Raw genomic sequence first — 21696 nt, 5'->3', positions numbered from 1 at the left:
CATGACATTGTAAGAACAGAAAATGACAGGTCAATAGTCCTCGTGTACATAAATGTAAAAATCCTTCACAAAAATATTAGCAAATATACTTCATGATAAAAGAATAAAACATTCTAACTGGGGTTCACCCCAGGAATGCCAATCTGGTTCAGTATTAGAGAATCAATGTCCTTTTTACTATGTTAACAAAGTAAAGAATAAGGTACAAAAAAAGCTCTTGAAAAAAATTCAAACTCCATTCATTATCTGAACTCTCAGGTTTCTAAGAATTGAAGAGAACTTCCTGCGCCTGAAATAAAATACCCGTACATACCATCTTACTTGATGATAAAAGACTGATGCTTCCTCACTAAGAACAAGAACAGGGGTATTGTCCTTCACACCCAAGTCTTTCAACTTTGCACCAGAAGCTATTGCTAGTGCAATAAGGTAACAAAAGAAATAAAAGTTACATAGATTGGAAAGGAAGATATAAAATTACGTCTATTCTCAGATGATACAGTCATCTACTTAGAAAACTCCATGGAATCTACACAAACTCTTAGGATTAATAAGTGAGCACATCAGGTCCTAATACATGAAGTCAGTATACAAAAGTGTTCTAAGTTTCTATATGCTAGTAATGAGCAATTAAAACAATTAGAATCTTTAAATTTGAAATTTTTAAGTGGTCACTTATAGTACTTTTGAAATGTATTATATGAAAATGAAATACTTGGGTATAAATCTAAAAATACATGCAGAATCTTTAGGTTGTAAACTACCAAACATTGGTAAAGAAGCTTTATCATTTTAAATAAATGGAGAGCTTGAAGTCTCAATATTGTTAAGGTAACAGTTTTCTGCAGTTTGATCTATAGATTTAGTGTAATTGCAACAAAATGTAACTTTTTGTAGCAATCTCAACTGATTCTGAAATTTATATTAAGATGCAAAGAAGTGGTAATAGCCAAAGAATCATGAAAAAGACTAAATTGGAAGATTCATGCTACTAGTTTCAAGCTATCTAAGATATTAGTGAAAGAACAGACACATAGATCAATGGAAAAGAATAGAGAGGCCAACAATAGACCATACAAGAATAGTCAACGCATTATTTTTTTTTGTAAAGGTGCAAAGGCAATTCCACAAATTGAAAGGGTACCATTTTTAATAAATAGTACTGGAATAATTGGATGTTCATATGTAGGAAAATGTCTCACAACAAATTAAAAATTTAACTCAAAATGGGACATAGAAAAATATAATAAAAACTCTATAAAACTTCTAGGAGGAAATCTGAGTGACTTTGGATGTGACTATGAGGTTTTAGATAACGTATCAAAGTGTGATCCATGAAAGAAATAATTGGAAAATTGTACTTTATCAAAATTCAAAACACAAGCTACTGAATAGGAGAAACTGTTTGCAAACCATACTTCTGATAAAGATCTTGTGCCCACAATAAAAAACAACTAACAAATTAAAAAATGGGCAAAATATCTAAATAGGTACTTCATCAAAGAAGATGTACAGATGGCAAATAAACATATGAAAAGATGTTCAACATCATTAGTTATTAGGGAAATGCAAATTAAAACCACAATGAGGCAGCACTCTGTGCCTATTATTAGACTGGCTAAAATGTGAAAAAAAATTTTTAAAGGTACAAGTGCTGGTGAGAATGTGGAGTTGCTAAGACTCTGATCTGTTGCTGGGGAAATGCAAAATTATAAAACCACCTTGAAAGTCTGTTGGCTTCTTATAAAACTAAGCATACACATACTGTAAGACCTGGCTATTTACTTGCTAGATATTTACCCCAGTTAATTTTTTCAAACTTTGTTCATATAAAAATCTGTTTATGTTTATATCAGTTTTTTTACCCCAAAATACCCCAAACTGGAAACATCTCATCAGCAGATGAATATAAAGTAGTTTTGGTATATCCATGCAATGGAATACTACTCAGCAAGGAAAAGGAATATGCTGCTGATACATGCAGTGACTTGGATGGGTCTTAATGGCATAATGTACAACTAGACCCAAAAGTCTATGTATCATATAATTCTGTTTGTATGACATTCTGGACAAGGCAAAACTATAGAGATGGAAATAGATCAGTTATTTCTATGGGTTGGAACAACTTGAAATATTTTGTGGTGTCAAATACAAGGGAATTTGGGGGACAATGGAACTATTCTCCATGAGATCTGTTGATGGGAACACAACTCTGCACTTGTCAAAACCTATAAAATTGTACGCCACAGGGTTATTTTTACTGTATGCAAATTAAAATAAAACAAAAATCAAACAGGGGGCAGAGATAGAATGCAAACTTTGACAACAGATCTGATTGTATTACAAATGAGTAACACAACCACACTTTAGGAGAGGGGGAAGAACTAGTATGTCAAGTGGATACGGCAGGGCAAAAATAAATACAAAAAAGCATACAAAAACAATGTACTCTGGTTGAGCAATTCTGAAGCCACTTTACATGAATTTATTTTTTGCATACATATACACTTTGCATATAGACCAAATAAATAAACATAGATAATAAGCCCAATTCTAACCTGACAGAGGTTGACCGGAAAGGGAAATGCTAGAATGAGCCCTGTGATGTTGGACTGGAGTCAGAGGTAATAGTATGAATGCATACTTGTAAATATATATGCATACATGTGTATACACACAGATGGATAATATAAAATGTGACTGCATACATGGGTTAGTACACACTTCATATTTTTCCTTGCTGTGTGTACTACAAGTGACATCCCAGTAGCAATGAACAATGTAGTACCCAGATTTTGGTTTTTAAGTACTATTCTCCAAAGGAAACAGGACTTTGGAAAAGTCATTTGTTCTAGTATTGGATCAGTAAATATACAACATCAACCTGAATTAATTTTTTTAATGACTTTTTAAGAAAAGATTTATTTATTTATTTATACAAGCACTGGGTACAGTCAGAAGCGCGGGAGGGTGAGAGAACTCACCAGAGCCAGAGCGGGGAGCAGAGCAGGCCGAAGGACCGAAGTACACAGCTGAGGGGAGCAGCAGGCGGCAGGAGAGGTCTGCGCGCCATGTGGGACCCTCGCCTGGCAGCCGGGGATCGAACCGGCGCTGCAGAGGTTGCGGGCAGCCTCGCAACCCAGCACTCAACCTCTGCGCCACCAGGGGAGGCCCAACCTGAATTAATTTTGTGTTGTCAGAAAGTAAGGAAATGCTTTTAAAAAGAAAGAAAGAAAGAAAGAAGAAAAAAATGGGGCAAATGAAAAATCACAGGAACTGACCTGAGAGATCTCAATGGTGAAAGCTGGAACAATTTGAACTATAAAATAACTATAAAACTAACTATATATAAAACTATAACTATAAAAACAATATTGAATTATAATCCAAAAAATACAATAGATATCCATGAGCCTATACTCAGGGTAGACACACAACTCTGCATTTGTCAAAACCCAATGAATTGAAAACAGAAGAGTAAGTTTTACAAATTTAAAGAAAATCAAACAGGAACCATACTAATACAAATGAGTAAACAGGGAAAAAGGATCAAGTCTTACAGACGAATTCAAATAACAAATGTGGAAGGACTAAGGAAATAGAAAATCACCATTAGAACAGCCAAATGGTAATTCCAGGCACAATCCACCAAAGAATGCTGAAATTAGTGGGCAAAACTTTAGGCTCAAAATATCTCCCTCCACATATTTAACGGAAAATAGTAACTTCACTGGAGGAACCTGGTGGACACCACCTGAGCTAAGTGATCAAGGTTAACATCATCAGTAATGAGATACCGACACTGTGTACCTCCTATTATGCTGCACTGACAGTCGCACATCTTCCCTGTGGCTGTGGACCCCAAAATCATAAGCAAACCTGATTATGAGAAAACGTAAGACAAACCGAAATTGAGGAACAGTTTACAAACACCTGTCCAGGACGCTTTAAAAGTGTCAGCATCGTGAAAGAGAAGGCAAGACCCAGATAAGGAGCTGTCCCAGATGGAAGGAGACTAAGGAGACAGGACAAGTCTGTGCCCGTGGGATCTGGCAGAAGAAGGACAATGGTGAACAGCCAGTGACATCTAAGTGAAGTCTGGTTTGCTGATGGTTTTGTCCCACTATTAGTTACTGGTGTCAGTAATTGTGCTATAGTTATATGCAAGGTGATCACAGTAGGGGAAGCTGGGTAAGGGATACACAGGGACTATCTTTGCAACCTTTAAGTCTACAATTATTAAAAATTAAAAGGCTTTTTTTTTTTTTTTAAAGCCTGATGACATTCACAGAGGGAATGATAATGTGTCCTTTAGTGGAGGGATTAGAAGCAACTGGTTCAGATGCAGGAGCATCAGGAGCAGAAGGGGACCTAGTGTACATAGAAGCCATATTCCCATTTTAGAGCTGGGTGAACTGAGAGGTAGGAGACCTGGCTCCGGGCACAGTGGCAACAGCTGTAGGGCAGGACTAGTACCCTGGTTTCCTGGCTCCTCCTGTGCCACTTTTTCCACCCACCCCCCGTCTCTCTGCTCTGGAAAGGAGTTTTTTTGTTCTGCTGATGCTGTTGCTGCTTTGTAAAGTCCTGGTTAGATAGCTTGTTGAACCAAATATCCCCCATGTTCCCTGTTACAGGCTTCTGTTTGAATCATTTCTGCCCTCCAGATGATGGCTTATTTATTTATCTTTTCAGCAGAAAATAGAGACAAGCAAGAGACCTCCCTCTGGAACGTCTACTACCTCCAAAAGCACCTCCCCCACCCTCACACCCTCCCCTTCACCCAAAGGGCACGCGGCTGAGTCCTCTGTGTCCTCCTCCTCATCCCACCGACAGTCCAAGAGCAGCGGGGGCTCCAGCAGTGGCACCATCACGGATGAAGGTGAGTCCCCCAGGCCCTGAAACCCCATCCTTTCCTCCTCGCCCTGGTGACCCGGCAGCTGCCCTTAATTAATTGCTAGAGCCTTTCTAGCTCAAGTTTTCTTGGTTACAAATACTCTCATCCCTCTCCTTCCCTGATTCTGCTTGGTATTTTTATCTTTACTGTGCTTAAGGTATGTGTAAGGGGCAGGAATGACACAGGGCAGGTTTTCTGATCCAGCAGACCAGGTAAAGGAGGAGAAAGTCCTGGAACCCTCAGTGGCTTTTGCAGGCTTTTATTGGAATTACCAGGTACACTGCAGGCAGGGGCGCTGTGGGGCCGGGAGGCTGGCAGCCCTCCCAACCCCCAGCAAGTCTTCACTCTTTCTGGGCTCTCTGGCCTTCTCTCTGCTTCTCTGCTGCTTGGCTTCTCTGCTTCTGCTACTTCTCTTCTCAGCTTCTGCTGGCGTCCCTGCAACGCCACCCTTAAAAGCCCAGTTTCAGCCCAGGTGAATCCCATCTACCTATGCCCACACCCTATTCCAGGTGCCCGCCATCAGGCATGCATTCAGTACCGCAAGGATCCATCATCTATCCTGATGGCGGGAGGGCAGAAAAGCCTGATACTTTTACCTTACCCTACAGTATGGTAAGGTTTTTCAAATAACTTGTGAATGTAGGTGATTTTGTTTATACACACAAACATACACCTGTAGATATGCCAGCTACGTACCTTTTCCTGAACTTTGAAACGAAACGACACAGCACTGTTCATTTGTCAGCTCATCTAACGGAAGTGTCTAGGGTGTTCTTCAGGCATGTCTGGATCCAAAGGCATGTGCCCCCAGCAGTTTCAGGGTTTCTTCCTCTTCCTATTAACATATCAATGCCAGCAAAAAGTAGATCCACCAAAATGCCAGGGGTACTACCAAAGGTCATTGGCCTGACTTGAGTCACTGGCCATGCTTGACCATCTTTGACTGTCTCTGCATCCACGAGGGGTGAAATGTGTGCCTTTGGAGGCAGGGTCAGGGTTAGAGTCCACCCTGCCAATGCTGTGTGCACTGGGAGCAGGAGGGAAGTGGCCCCTCCTTAAAGGAAAGTTGAAGTGCTGTTTCCAAAAGGAAAAGAGCTCGGAGGCTGGACAAAAAAAGCAGTAGACATCCGGGTCCAGGAGAACCTTGGAACCTGCCTGCCTGAGTTGCAAGCCCTGCCTGCCCCTGGGGATACGGAGGAAACAAAGATGGGATGGACATCTGGGCAGGGGTGGGGGTTCTTCTGTGAAGCCCCAGATAAAGATTTGAAGATAGAAAAGATAAAGGGAGAGGAAGAGAAGAACCCATCCTTTAAGACTGCCTTTGGGAGGCTGCTGGATCTGGGGGTGGGGAGGAGGAAGAGGAGCCTTGGTGAGAGATGGGCCCAGTTGTATAGATCCCAGCCAGAGAGGAGGGCAGTCCCGCGTGTGCTGGGTCCTCACAGAGGCGTGGAGGCCTGGCCACTGCCCGCGAATGAGCTGCAGGTTCTGCCCAGCGCGGCTGGGGAAAGTTGGAATCAGCTGCATGGGCTCAAGTGTGTGCTGGGTGGGAAATGTGTGCTGTCCTGGGCATCCTCTATTTGGGGCTTCCTTCCTGTTTTGAGCTGTCTAGTGCTATCATTCCTTAACGCCTCTGAGATTCACTAGCAACCCCAGTCCTGCCTAACTGTGTTTTCTTTGTGGAGTGTTAAGCCCCCACTCACCATTTCTCTCACCTCAGAGACGTTCAGGAATTGAGACCCCTAAAGGTTGAATTAGGGATTTGCATCCCTACCTTAATTAATTTAGGATTTGAAAGCCATTATCTGACTCAGCAAAGTTGCTCACATGGAGTTCCAGCCTCCACAGTCACTGTTTCATCTCCCATGTTCTTGTCAATGGCGCTGCCCCCAGCCTCTGTGTGGAAGTACACTCATTGGCTGTGGGTACAGGAGGAGGGCAAAAGTGACATGAACATTCAGTGAGGTGCCTGAAATGCAACAAAAGCATTGGCCACAGGGGATTTGCAATCAGGAGTATTGTGTAATTTATTATTCTATAGAACTTGTGCACACACGCCCTTTAGATCCATAAAATCTTTACAGTCTGTGTACCTACCTACATGCCTATGTTCCCCCCGCCCAGGGAGCCAGTTGTTAAACATTTCCCAGCACACCACTGTGGGAAGACTGCACAGGAGGGGCAGCGGGAGCAGCAGTTCACATCGTGAAACTACAGTGGCTCAAGACTCAGTTAATCTCATATGTCCGAGCTCAGGAGTAGGAGTAGTTCTTCTGTGCTGCCTTCTCCAACCTTGGGCTGGGTCAGCCGCTTTCTCTGTCCCAGATAGCCTGTCAGTGCCTTTCACCACCAATGAGAAGTTCAGGGCAGGTGTGTCGCCCAGGCCTGGTTGCAAGACCACTGGGCTTGAGCCTTTCATTGCTGTGGGTCAGCTGTATGACCTCGCCTGAGATGTGATGCCTGCCTTTCTGTGCCTCACTTCCTCAGCTGTAAATGGGGACAGGAGCAGGACTGGCAAGGTTGTTATCACCAACACCGATGGGCTGTCCGTGCCCTGGGCTGATGGGTGCGCACTGTGCACACTGTCGCCCATCATGAATCTTCCAACCATGTGGGCTCCTTCACAGCAGATGCCAAGCCTTCCTTGCATTCCCAGTGTGTGGAGGGCATGTTGGTAGCCACTGTTGAATGATGATGCATGAATGAATAAGAGAAGGGGGTCAGGCCTCCTAACCCCTGTTAATTCTTCTGGGAACGGCACCCACTGCCCCAGCACCTTTGCACTTGCTGTCTTCTCTGGCTGGACTGGAGCTCTTTCCCTTGATATCTATACACTTGCTCCTCAGATGTCACTTTATAACAGAGGCCTTCCCTGAGCAGCCTCTACAAAATAGCATCTTCCACCATCCCACCCCCTCCCCAGCCTGCTTTTTTCTTCTTGCTGGCTCTGGCCTGTCTTTCTGTGTGCTGTACATTTTAGTCCCTATTGCTTCCTCAGTCCTAGCAGTCTGGTGAATCCCTGTTGAATGTGTGAATGACTGTTTCTTGAAGCCCCTCATAGGATGGTCTTCATTCTTTATCCTCTCTGATCTGATATGTTGGTACCCCAAATCTCATTTTCCCCTGGTCTGTGTTCCTTTGGCTCTGCTGTTCCACCCCAATGCACCCTTTCCTCCTTTGGGATGGCTCCAACCTCCGTACACTTGAGCCAGACCGCAGCTCTGTGCTGCAGCCTGCCTACCTGCTCTCCCAAGTTCTTTCCGTGACTAGCTGAGGACTTGATGGCATTAGATTTACTGCAGGTGCAGTTACTATCAGTCAAGAACCCATCATTTAAAATTGTTCTTGCACAGAAAGCACAGTTTTAGTCTCAGCAACTAGAACTCCGAGAACTTAGGCGAAACCATCTGAGAGTCTGCCTGGTCACAAACCACCTCAGTTGGTCTTTGCCACCTGACTTGGGATTTGGGGAGACGCTGGTGATAGGTCATCAATCAGGACTTGGACAAGAGCATGGCTGGCAGGTGGCTCTGGACCCCTCCACCTTTATCCCTAGGAGTGCGGCCCAGACTTGCATTCTGTGGTGGAGTTTCTTACAGAATTTCACTTGAAATCGGGTTCTCATTGCTTTATGAAAATTTCAAGACCACTCGTTTAATACATTTTATCAAATTCTAAATTTTTTTTTTACATCTTTCCCTCTTGAAGATGAACTGACTGGTATCCTTAAGAAATTATCGCTCGAGAAATATCAGCCCATTTTTGAGGAGCAAGAGGTAAGGATGCTCTTTTTAAATGTCACTTTTAAAACGTACTGTAAAAAAAATTGCCTCAATACGTAGGTTTCCATTCTGCACGCCTAGACCAATCTTCTTCACGAAGCAGCTGAGGAAATAGAGTTTGTGTTCAGCACATTGAGTTCCATTCACTACAGTGAGATCTTGAAGACCTTCTGGCTTGTTTTGTTATGATAGGATGTTATAATTTTGAGGACTGTTCTATCCTGTTAAGTTTCTGTCTGTCCTGAAAACACTTTTGTTGAAGGGGATTTGCTGAGGAGCTTTTAAGTATGAGCAAGTCAATTGCAGATACTAATGAATCTTGGTGTCAGGATGTAGAATCTGTATGAACCTGAAAGAGTTCCTATTTGCTTAAAAGCACTCACAGTTACATTCTTTAAAAAATTGCTGTTCTACTGAAGTTTGACAGTTCCTCCAAAGTTAAACAGAGTTACTTGTGACCCAGCATTCCCACTCCTGAGTATATACCCAAGAGATTTGAAACTGTGTCCACACAAAAACTTGCACGTGAATGTTCACAGCAGCGTTATTTATGATTGCTAAAAGGAGGAAACACCTGAAATGTCCATCAATTGATCATTGGATAAATAGCATGTGGCATGTATTAAAAGATAGAAACAATAAAATACTAATACTGCTGTAGCATGGGTGAAAATATGATGCTAAGCAGAATAATCCAGTCACAAAGGCCACATAAGGTACGATTCCATTTATATGAACTGTCCAGAGTGGTCAGATCTGTAGAGACAGAAAGTAGAATTAGTGGTTGCCAGGGAAAGGAGGGAGGAGAGAATGAGGAGTGACTGCTAATGGGAATGGGGTTTCTTTTGGGGTGATGAAAATGTACTGAAATTGAGTATAGTGAGGGTTGCATAACTCTGAATGTTCTAAAAATCGTTGAATTATACACTTTAAGTGGGAGAATGGTATGATAGATGCATCATATCTCAACAAACTGTTAAAAAATTTACCGTTTTGGTCAAATAAAACTCCTCTGCATGCCTGTTAGCAACCAGGGGATGATCACTGGCTCAGAACATTCTGGTCCCCAGTTTAGTGCATGACAATGTTCAGAATTACAGCAGCCATCAAGAGACATTCTCATGGTCCCCAGCAAGCTTGAGATACAACCGAGGTGTTTGTATTCTAATTCAAAAAACAGATAGGGGTGTGTGGCTTTCTTCCTGGGCTTGTTTTTCTGCCTTACCCTGTCTGTCCTCCCGGCTCCTCAACATCTCAAACTTTAGCGGTGATTTTCTCATAGCCACGATACCTGTCCTGCGTGCAGATGGCTGCCTGCTTTTGCGTCATGTGTACCAAGCCCTCTTGGAGCGTGTGGAGAACCTGTCTCCAGGTGCACTTCTGTTTCTTTAGCTAGATCTTTCTCACAAGGTGATGTGTGCTCCGATTTCTCCCTTTTTTTTTTTGTTAGCTGATGTCCCCCTCTCAGATGTTGCTGCAGTAGTCCAGTGTAGGCACTGAGGTGTGCTCCAGCTGACCCCTGAAGCTTTCAGAGTTTGGAAACAGAGGGAGAGTACTGGCCAGGTAGACCTGCCATTGTCTTAACTCACCCATCTGAAAGTCTCAGTGTCTGGGGTCAAGGAGGCAGCACCACGGTGGATGCTGGGGCCACTGGCTGGAGGTGGCAATGTGCTGGGGTAGGTGAACTAAGCTGAGGCAGTGCCCTTTCCCTGCTGACACCACACCTGCCCTGTTGGAACCAGCTCTGCTACCCCCTTGGACTTGACTCCTCTCTGGTGTGCAGTTTGCTCTTTATGTGTCCCCACAACCCAGTGTCCCCTGAAGACTTTAGTAGGCTTCAGCCTGATTTGTCCCCACCCTTGCCTTTAGACCCAGTCTCCACACCTCTGGGGGGAGGGGAGGAGCATTAGTCCCTTCCAAAACTCCTGGAAGCATCAGCCATGTGCAGGGGACTTTCTTCTCATTTCCAGAAAGGGTAAAGATTTTCTCCCTATTTTTATATAATTTTAACCTGCGAGAATTTGGAAGAGGAACAATGTTAATCCAAGTTCTGGAATCTTACTACATTGAAACTGAACATAAACTAATAATATTCATCTTTCTACCTGTATTAGGATGGATTTAGCTACATGTATTGAAAAGTACCAAAACTTTAGTGTCTTAAAATAGGAGAGGGCCTCCCCTGGTGGCGCAGCGGTTGAGCACTAGGCTGCGAAGCTGCCCGCAGCCTCTGCAGCGCAGGTTCGATCCCCGGCCACGGGCGAGGGTCCCACATGGCGCGCAGACCTTTCCTGCCGTGCCCACTGCTCCCCTCAGCAATGTATTTTGGTCCATCTGCCTGTTCTGTTCCCTGCTCTAGCTCTGGTGAATTCTCTCACCCTCCCGCGCTTCTGACTGTACCCAGTGCTTGTATAAATAAATAAATAAATCTTTAAAAAAATAAAATGGGAGGTTATTTTTCACACAGAAAGCTTGGAATGAGTCACTGGGGTGCCTTCTAGCTCTTTTCTCTACCTCCCCTAGATATGTAACGTTCATTCTCAACGTCCAGTGTGTTTACTAAAGCCCCGGATGTCACAGCCAACTCACAGGCTGCAGGTGGAAGAAGGAAAAGGGCATGTGCTCTCCTTTTTTTCAGGAGATTTCCCTGAAGGACCATAGAACCTTTTGTAGCTCATTGGTCAGAAGTTTGTTACCTCTCGTACTAATATGCGTGGCAAGTCCAGAAATACAGTGGCCCAGCTGAAAATTGGTATTCTGTTACCCAGAGAAGTGGGGCATGAAAACTGAAAGGACACTGGATGTTTCTCTCTCATCTCTGCTAACCCTACTTCATAAGTGCTCGCAGGAGGCGAATTCAGGCTCTGTGCTCTCCTTCTGAAATACACCATGAGCGTCTGGCAGTCCCCAGGGTTGACAGAGGTCAGCGGTTGAGAAGGTCAATGCAGATGGGGAAGCAGAAGATCGATGTGTTATTCACTGAATCAGCAAACACTAGTCAAGTCTCTGCCCCTTTTCATCCCTCTGCCAAAGTCTGGCCCTAGGGATCGCAGGAATCCCCTAGACGCTCTCAGAGCCCAGAAGAGGGGTCTGCAGTGAGGGCCAGAGGGGCCCTGGAGTTAAGTGGAGCTCTTTCAGATGAGCACTATAGCTGGGCTTTGCTTTGGGAGGGCCCAGCAGGTAACAGATCCCTTGATTCTTAGGGAGAATTGAGCCATGTTAGCAAGGCTATCCCTAGGGAGCCCCAGGAGAGAAACCATTGAATCTGCAGCTGCAGCATCTGAAAGGTGAGGTGGCATGTGGAGGCCCTGCCCATGCTCAAATCCCAGCTCGGCCACTGACCAACTAGATAGAGATCATCTCTGTTCCAGCTTCCCTAACTCCAAATTGAGGGTAGTAATACACCTGCTTATGCTGTGAGCCTGAAACAGCTGTGATTTTTGCATCATGTTAGTGTTGTTACTCCCCTTTCCCACTTGGCGGTGACACCTGGGCTTGTAGGAACCTGCCTGAGGCGGGCCTGTGGCTGCTGTTGTCCCCCCTGCAGGGCTGTGGCATGCTGGCCTCCTCAGAGCCTTCTGACCTCCAGCCACCTGCCTTAGAGGGACACACGCTGCAGGATTTAAACTGTGCAGCAGGGGGCCCCGCTGAGGCACAGGCAGTGCTGACAGAGCTGTAGGGCTTCTCTCCTGGAAGCCAGAATGTAGGACAGTGAGGTGCCCTCATTCCAAGCCCTTCTCCACCTGAGTTCCCCATGGCCCTCTTTCTTCTACGGCCTCTGCTCTTTTACATTCTCACTGTGCTACCCCAGTCTGTGTCTCTCTTGTCAGGCAGGGCGGGTGCCAGGGAGGGCAAGGTAAGTGCCCCCAATCCCCTGTGCTCCAGGCAGCGCTGCTCAGATGCAGCCACAGTGGAGGTCACTTCCTAACAACAGGACTTGGGTTTTTTACCACTTAGCCTCCTCAGTTACTATCTCAGAGATGTGACTGACTGACTTGTTTCATTTTCAGGGTCTTTCCAAAACATACCTATGCTGAAAACCCTGGGCTGGAGCTGAGGGAGTTGATCCTTAATGCCATTCAACTAAACTTCCAGCGGAGAGTCAGGAATTGGAAGTAGTAAATCATAATTAATTCACTACTAAAAAGCACTAATAGCTCATAATCATGATATTTCTATTGTGGTCGGGCGAAGAGAGGTGAGGCGTCAAGCAGATGGTAGCAAATCCCGCTTCTCTCTTCCCAGGTGGATATGGAAGCATTCCTCACGCTCACTGACGGCGACTTGAAGGAGCTGGGTATTAAGACAGATGGATCCAGGCAGCAGATTTTGGCAGCAATTTCTGAACTGAACGCAGGCAAGGTATTGTTCTCAATCTTCCCTTTTTACCGTTCACACACAGAGCCCCCCCGTTTCAGACAGCTGAGAGCTTTGCCAGGCTTCTCAGCCCTCGGTGTTCCTGATGACCCCGTGTTCTAATTCCATTTCTCCCAGCATATCTCAGAGGTCAGTTCCCCTTGCACACGTCTTGTAACTGAGCGCTCGCTACCTCCCTGGGTGACCTGTTCTTTTTTCAGATCTCTCTCCCATACTTGAATCTCTCTCCTTAGAGTCAACTGAAATGGCCTCTTGGAGCACAGTCCTCAGTTAAGACGGGCCCTGGAGTGATACCGGCCTGGGGTTGAATCCCCCCTCCTTGATTTGCTCACTGCATCACCCTGGGGAAGTCACGGCCCTCTCTGAGCCTCACTTTCTTCATCTGTAGGGCAGGGTGATGAGGTCGTTGCCAGGACTGAAGTGTTCACACACAGAGCTGTCAGTCACCGTTGCTGCTGGCTCTCTGCATTCTTGTCTAATGTCAAATTTCTGTTTCATCTTTAAAGGTAAAGATTAGCAGTGCCCCCTCCCAGCAGGCACACCTGCGCAAAAACCAAATAAACGCCAAGTCTCCACTCACCTTCAGACATGGTTGTGCTGGCAGACATGGTGCACTCTTACCACTGGTCTGGCCTCCTCTGCTCCTTTCCCTAATGCAGACTGGTTTTGCTGTCTCACTGCAGCAGCAGCGTGTAATACCTGCTGACCTGTTGCTTTTCACACTCTGCCTGTCCGCTGCCCTGTTGGATGATAGCACCATGCCTGGGATCGTAAATAGAACTGTCATGGACATCTCTGCTTTTTCCCTTTTCCTTCTTTTGTTTTGTTCCTCAGACTGTGTTCCATGTGTATGAGGTTATGTTAGAGAGCATGAGTGGTTTCATGATTCTTTCTCTATACTGCTCGGTGGTACATAGACCTGTGAACAGACTTGTATCCCCAGTGGCAAATAAATATTCAAGTGGCACTTTGTCATTCATAAGCCACTTTGCATGCACTTCCTCAGTTTAATCCTGGGAGGAAGGCCTCACTTAGTCCAGCTGTGAGGGAGCAGAGTCTCAGAGGGAGAGTGTTCTCAGGTCACCCAGTGGGCAGGGAAAGGAGGCCTCTGCCCCAGGCCCTTCCTCACATGGTCCAGGTGCTCCACGCTGTGTGGAGGCTTCCCTCCCACCCCTGCCGGGATTGGCAGTGGGCTTCTTGTTGCCATCATTATTATTTATCTGTGTATAGGCCATGAGCTGGTTCCTTGGGGTAATTCAGTTAGAGCTGCTTCAGTATTTGCAAGGCTAAGGATTTTGCCTCTGGGAGGGGAAGGAGGGAAGCAGGGTTCGGTAGAAGGACAGAAAAAGTTCTGGATACAGGGACAGTAAGGGTCAGGGAAGGCAGGCCAGGAGCTGAGGGCTACTGAGTCTGGCTCAGGGCTTGGTAGATGGTAGCTGCTAATGCCTCCAGAAAGTCCCCTCTGGCTTGGATGGCCATGGCCTCCCTCTTCCCTGGACCAAGAACACAACAAGAAGGCAGACTGAGCTGCTTTGAAAATCTTAGGCAACTTAGCTGTTTTCGTCAGGGTAAACGATATGTGACGTCTTGAGCTCACTCCAAATGAAGACATTTTTTCTTCAACTTTGCACTTACTGGAACCTGCTCTTCATTGTCTCTCCAATTCATGCCCCCTCACTCCATTTTATATGTCCTCTGCTAAATAAGATCCCTCTAGAAAAGCAGAAGCAGCAGCCAGCCATTAGTGTTGTTTTAGCTCACGCCACATGAAGACCATGGGTTGGGAGGCTTGTAAACAACAGAGATGTATTCCTCACAGTCTGGAGGCTGGACGTCCAAGATCAGGGTGCTAGTGTGGTGGAAATGTGTTGAGCTGCAGACTGCCAATTTCTCATTGTATCCTCACATGACAGAGAAGAGAGAAGCAAGCTGTCAGCAATCTCTTCTTATAAGGCCATGATCTTACCTTGGCAACCCTGCCCTTGTGACCGCATCTGATCTTGATCACCTGCACAAGGTCCCGTCTCCTAACACCATTTCACCTCAGGGTGAGGTTTCAGCTCGTGAATTGGGCAGGCAGGAGGGGAAACACAAAATTTTAATCCATACCAAAGATCTTCCTTGAGGGTCCCAGATGACAAGTTCCCACCTTGTCAACCAGGTGATTCCAAAGGCTAATGCTGTTCATAATAATGCAGAGATCATGCTGCAATATTTTGTGCCAAATGATTTTCTTTCTGTGGCTGAGTCAAATTTGCATCTATAATTTACATCCTCCTTTCTTTGCTTAACATTAAACATGCTATAACCTGTGTCAATAAGAACTCAATAAATTTGCTTAGATGTACTCAAATTATTTTTTGAGGGGAATCCCTGCTTATTGCATATGTAGATGTGCAAACTTTCTATAAATAGTATGGCAGTGGACAACTTTGTATATAAGGCTTTCTAATTACCTCTTTGAAATAGGTGTCTAAAGGTGGAATTACCAGGTCAAAAAGTCTAAATCAGCATATATGATGTGTCATCCTTAATCATTTTCCAGAAAGAGCCAGTGACATCCCACCAGCTGTGGGTATGTGAGTGCCAGGGGCCCTGTACCCTCGCCAGCATTGAGTAATATCAGTTTGGTTTTTTATTTTTATTAATTTGATAGGTATAAAAAAATACCTTGTTTTAATTTGCATTTCTTAACTACTAGATAAGTAGACTTTTTTCTATATTTTTTGACCATTTGTTTTTTGAAACACAGGGCTTTTAAAGGGCAATTAATCATTTTCAATTACTTGAGGATGCAGAGAATGATTATGTTTCCATCATCTATGGCTCCCCCTAAGGTTAGGAGTCAGAGAGCCCTGGCTCCTCCTGACCTCATTTCTCAGGCAGTTAAGGCTGAGGTGGTGTTTAATAACGCCGCTGTCTTCTCTTGTATTGGTTTTTTAGCCCTCCACAGTTTGCAGAGTGTCAGTCTGTTCATTCTCAAGTTGAGCCTCATGCAGCCCCCACACGTGTAAATCTCCCCATTTTACACATAGGGAAACACAGCACAATGGAGTTAGACCTGGAGGCCACTGCTAGTGAGCAGTAGAGTAGGGGCTTGGGTCCTCTGACCCCCACATCCGGTGCTCTGCCCTCTGCTCTGCAGCCTTTAGGTTTGTGCTGATGGAACCCTGACTGCATTTTCCCAGCTTATTTCAAATGACTGGGATGGACTGGTGTGAAGAATTCTTTCCGCTGCTGGTGTGTAGGAGGCCTTGTCACCACTAGAGGGCTCTGCTTGGGGTCTGGAGAGGACCCCTTCCTCCTCTGTCCCAGGGATGTGGGGAGTCCATGAAATGAAAGAAGAAAAAGTTTGAAATCTAGGCTCATTCAGGAGACTTCCCCTATATCCCCCGCCCCCAAATTTCATTCCTAGCACAGAGCAATCTACCAGAGATTTCTAATTTACGTTTCATGTGGAGCACATTTATTTTTTGCTCGAAAAATGCATGTTTAAATCTTTAAAAAAATAAATAAATAGAAGTACATGTTTAATCTACACTGCTGCCCTGTCAGCTCCTGCTATCCACATAGGGTCCAATGTCAGCACAAACATTTGAGATATACCATTATTATTCCTATTTTATGCATGAGGAAAGCGAGGCCCAGAGAGGTGACATATTTTTCTGAAGGTCTCTCAGCTAATACATGGGAGACATGGGATGTGAACCAAGACTGTTTGATTCCAGTCTCTGTTCTTAGCCTCGGTGTTAACATTGTCGCTTGGCCGGGTATTCGGAGCAGATGTTCTGTGGACTTAAACACCCACATCCTCCTCCTTTTCCCATCTCAAAACGTGTGTGGAGGTTGGGGATCAGATGAGAAGTAAATAGCTGTGAAAAGGAATCTGACAGATCTTAGGCAAGGGCAGGTAAAGGCAGTTCAAATTCCACTCTGGAGCAGAAAGAAACTGAGTTCCCACTGAATTCCCTGGAAATTCGAGGACTGGAAAGACTCGCAGTGTGCGGCAGGGGAGGAGACCACCCTTCAAGGCTGTGTGACGCAGGGCAAGTCAGTCCTGCTTCCCGGGCTCTGTGTCCACCTCCTCCCAGGGATCGGATCCTGCATCGCGGGACCTTTCCAGCCCTGACGTGTGCGACTGTGGAAGCTGGGGGAGATTCTGACTCAGTATGTTTTTATTAAGCTCAGTATTCTTTCAGTTAGGTAATTTATTTTCCCCACGACGCCCATGGGTTTTTCAAGTATGAGTTCAGCACTAACAACACTGTGTCAATTGAATTAATGGTTAAAAGATTTAATAAGACATTTTATGTCTGTTTTCTACTTCTTCCACAGGGACGAGAGAGACAAATTTTACAGGAAACCATTCACAACTTCCACTCTTCCTTTGAGAGCAGTGCCAGCAACACCAGGGCTCCTGGAAACAATCCCTGTACGTGATCCTCCTTCCTGTGGTCTCCAGTATGAGCTTTCTGGATCCCAGTACCTTCTTCACATAACCAGTGCTCCAGCCACCATTAGCTCTTCATGTTCCCTAGGCTTTTGTCCTTAGTCATGTTGTTCCCTCTGCCTGAAACACATGTCTTCCCTTCCCAGCCATGTAGACTTATTTTCACATCGATCTAGTATGGCTGCTTCTGCTCCACAGGTGGTTTCAGCAGTGGTTCAGGAACACAGCTTCTTCCATCTTGTGGCTCTGCCATTACGGGAGGCCTTAAGAGTTTATTTCTGACTGGCAGAGGGGAAAAGGAATGGTGTTCAAGGCAAGTCACCTCTTAACTGCCTTGCTCCTAAATACTCAAATTCCTTTGGCTACTGGTAGTCACGTGGCCCTACCTGGAAGCAAAGAAGGCTGGGAAATGTAGTCTCTGTTCAGGAAGTGGCTTTGTAGCCCCAATGCTAAACTTAGAGGGTAATGTGTACCTATGGAAGGAAAGTTAGCCCCCTCCCTGCCACATCTTCCCTTGAAACATCTAACTTGTCACCTAGCACATGAAGCTCGTCTTGAGTCCCTTACACAGAGCTAACCCCATTCCAGCCACTCTTACTCCTTGTATGTCTGCTCTAGCACCTGGCTGCACCCACGGCATTCAACAGGCAGGGTGTGTATGGGAATATGTTTTCCTATATTTCAAAGGCAGCCTTTCACATAGGAAGAGAGAGAAAAGCCCACTGTGTGTTCTTGCAGGGGGCACTCCTCCTTTCTGGTTTAATTTCCTCATCTGAATGATTGGGGATCAAGCAAGATAATGCTCTGATACTCTGTGTTGCTCCCCACATACCCCTGTAGGTCCGGACATGGGAGCAGAGGAACCTAATATATTACCTTATTAGTATGTTTGTGGAAGGACTTCAGTGCTTCAATTTTCTAGGCAAAGAAGCAGAGAATTGAGGATTTTATCTAAAGTCTATTAATGCTGTGTTCCTCAGAAGGAAATCAACCCATGTAGTTTTCCACCCAGTCCTTTAAAATCCAGTTTTCTGAAACATTTTCAAGCAAATTAATTTCGTTCATCTAGCACTTGATGCATTTCTGTCTTGTCCTATGGAATTGGGGTGCTGCAGAGTTGAACTAGCTCCACTTTGAGGAACTCGACGGCAAGAGAAGATGGGAGTGGACAGTCCAACCTCAGGAGGCATCATAGTGGAGTGGGAAGCACACGTTGTGTTCTGGATTCAGGCTCAGTGTTCAGGTCCAGCCCCAGGGCTGGGCAGCTGTGTGACCAGCTGTGTGGCCAGGGACAGGTTACTTAGCCTCTTAATCGGAGCTTAGAGTCAGGGTCCTTCCTTGGCCCGTGGGACACAGCAGTAGACATCAGCCTGATTCATAGAAGCCTTATCTTGACCTTGAGCTCTGCCACCATATGCTTGTCTCCTTGAAGTGTGGGAGGGGTAGTCACTCATCTGTTCCTCTCCTGGCCACAAATGCCCGGGCCCTCTCCTCTGCCCATGAATGCCCACTCCCCGTCTCCTGGTGGTAAATTCCCATTCCCCTTCTGGCTCAGAGGCAGTTGTCACGCCATTGCTGGGAGTCTCATTGTGTTTCCCTTCCCCTGGTGACACATTGGGGCCCATTTCTACATCCTCTCATCTTCCTAACCATAGCAGCCAACTTTGCACATGACTGGAGAGTCTGTTTCCTGACATGCAGGTTGAGATTAAACTGTTGCAGGCTGAAGGTGACAGTGAGGATGAATACCACTGAGGTCAAGCTGCTGCACACAGTAGGTGTTCAATGCCCATGTCTCCCTTATAAAGATGTATGTCCATGCCAACTAAAGTGAAACCTTGCCTGGGAGCCACCTAAAGCTGAGACACCAACCTCAGATAATGACTTCACCAAAGCTCAGGGATGACAGAAGTGACATAGACACGGCCTTACCAGCAGTGAGATAGAGCAGAAAGCCCAGTTCATTTATCTCCAGCTTCCTTCATCAGGTGGACACCCCCTCACACTCCTGTCTCAAAGCACTGCCTAGTGGGGTGAACCATCCCCATCGGGCCCTCACTTCCTGTCAGGTTAATTGTGGATGCAGGGCATGGCCATCCTCTTCAGTGAGACCCTGTCCCTGCCCTGCAGATGGCTAGTTTAGAGTAGGACATGGGCTGACCCTACATCCTCAGCAGGGCTACTCTGTCCTCATCAGAGACCAGGATGCCTTTTTGTTTCAGCCCTGCAGAGTAGGTTTCCATGTTCCTAGCCATCAAACACTTCTTTGTATTTTATTATTATTCCCATATGAGGACTTGATTCTTTGAAAGATCTGTGTTTGCCAAACATTTATTAAATAATGGTGAATTTGTCTTCTCACTTGGTTTTTTGCTCATCAGAGGCATAAAACATCACTGAGCCATCTCCCAGAGTGAGCGCCCAAATGCCAGCACCTCTGCTTCATTACCCCATGAGGCAGCCTTCCAGCTCCCCTCCCTCCAACTCAGTGGCTGTGGCACGGGCATCTGCACTGACCTCACCAGGGCCACACAGGTAACAGTAGCGTGAATGCAGGTCTCACTTCTCACTCAGGAATCCACGCAGTCACCATGCTGTTTTGCTGGCTCTCAGCAGAGAATAATGTTCAAATGGTATAAACCCAGCCGACAACAAAACAAATATTTAGTCCGTGGGCTTGTTCACAATTTTGGAGTGATGGGAGATGCTTATGAAATACTATAAATAGCTTGGAGATTTCTTCAGAGAATTCTTACAAGTCAGGCCTGCTTCATCTGCACCTCTCCTGGAATCAGTATCTCAGTGGTGTGCTCAGCCCTGGGCAGCATCCGGGGAGCAGAAGGTAGAGCAAGGCCAAGGTCTGTGGGGCCCTCAAGGGTGGAATGAGGATACTGAAGACACTGGGAGGAGACCCACTGTCCATAAGGAAGAACATTCCAGGAACCAGAGCCCCCTGGGAGGGCAAGCATCGCCAAGATGGGGACCCTGAAGGTGGGTGAGCCTGTGCCAGGGCAGCTGAGGGGGATCTGGACCTTGGATGAGGATCAAACCACAAAAGGGGCTTCCCAAATGACCAATTATGCAAGTGACGTGAGAAAAAAGAATATGAGGTAATGAGTTTTCTTGACATGAAATACGTTCATTTACTTAATTCTGATGCAAGCTCCCGCCCCCAACTTTGGGAGAGGGGTGGTAGAAATGATGGTTTTAGTTTTATTGATAAGTAAAATCCAAACATGAGAAACACTGTGTTAGGTCACTTTTGAGGCCTGTTCCAGCCCTGTAATTCTATACAAATCTATAAAAGAAGGGGACTAAGTCCTCATTAAGTTAAAAAAACGAAATTGCCTGGTAACCTAGTAATTCCTTTCCTGGGTATTCCCAAAGAATTGAAAACCAGGTTTTCCTGCAACAGCATGTACGTGGATGGCTATTTGTAGTGCTGTTCATGGTAACACAAAGTGGCAGCAATCCAGATACCTTCAGGGGGTGGATAGATAAGTAAACTGGCCTGTGCACATGGTGGAATGTTATTTAGCCATAAAAAAGAGTGAGATTCTGATCTTTACAACATGCAGGAATCATGCAAATATACTAAGTGAAAGGAGCCAGACACAGCAGGCTGCATGTTCTATGACTCTACTTGCATGAAATGTAGAGACAAAAGCTGTTTCATGGGTGGTGGGGCTTGGAGACAGGAGCGTGCAGCTCAATGAGAAGGGGTTTAGCTTTGGGATGATGAAAAAGTTCTGGAACTAAATAGTGCTGGTTGTATATTGTGATAACTTTCATGCCTCGAAAATGTACTTTAAAATGATTAAAATGTAAGTTTTGTATTACATATTATTGTATCGTGATATAGAACTGCATCATAGTACAGTAATATGATACCTATTATTGATACATATATTATCAATAATATGGTAATACCTATATTATCGTGATACAATAATATATATACATTGTGTGTGTGTATGTGTATTACATACTGCATTTTTTTTAAAAGAGGGAACGGGAGAGCTGACCACCTGGCTGGTCTTTGACCCTCCTGTCTGTCTCTTCATCTTGAACCTCTTTCTGGGTGTAAAACCCGGTGTAACCCTCCCAGTGTCTTCCTCATCCTTCCTCTCCCCTCTGCATGTTGCACACACCTTACTGTCCCCTTCCTCAGAGGGGTGTGGAGGGACCGGGGGGCT

The 21696-nt window shown here is 45.4% G+C and overlaps 1 protein-coding gene across 4 annotated transcripts in view; it reads left to right on the top strand.

Moving 5' to 3' along the window:
• ANKS6 (ankyrin repeat and sterile alpha motif domain containing 6) overlaps positions 1-21455 on the top strand; it is a 50465-nt gene extending 29010 nt beyond the window's left edge. For 3 of the 4 annotated variants that reach the window (XM_037495391.2, XM_037495393.2, XM_037495392.2), the window contains exons 12-15: positions 4693-4879; positions 8600-8667; positions 12919-13035; positions 17386-21454. In XM_037495391.2, coding sequence (XP_037351288.1) covers positions 4693-4879; positions 8600-8667; positions 12919-13035; positions 17386-17490 — 477 coding nt within the window. In that variant the 3' untranslated portion in view covers positions 17491-21454. Of the gene's footprint in view, positions 1-4692; positions 4880-8599; positions 8668-12918; positions 13036-17385 lie in introns of all 4 variants that reach the window. The other variant, XM_037495390.2, reaches the window with a different exon arrangement.
• Positions 21456-21696: the final 241 nt, after the last annotated feature.

The sequence above is a fragment of the Talpa occidentalis genome, unplaced genomic scaffold (assembly GCF_014898055.3).
Source record: "Talpa occidentalis isolate TD23 unplaced genomic scaffold, MPIMG_talOcc4v2.1 talOcc4.7, whole genome shotgun sequence".
In the NCBI taxonomy this organism is placed as follows: domain Eukaryota; kingdom Metazoa; phylum Chordata; class Mammalia; order Eulipotyphla; family Talpidae; genus Talpa; species Talpa occidentalis.
The sequence above is the reverse complement of the archived record's forward strand: the minus strand, read 5'-3'. Positions and strand labels throughout refer to the sequence as shown.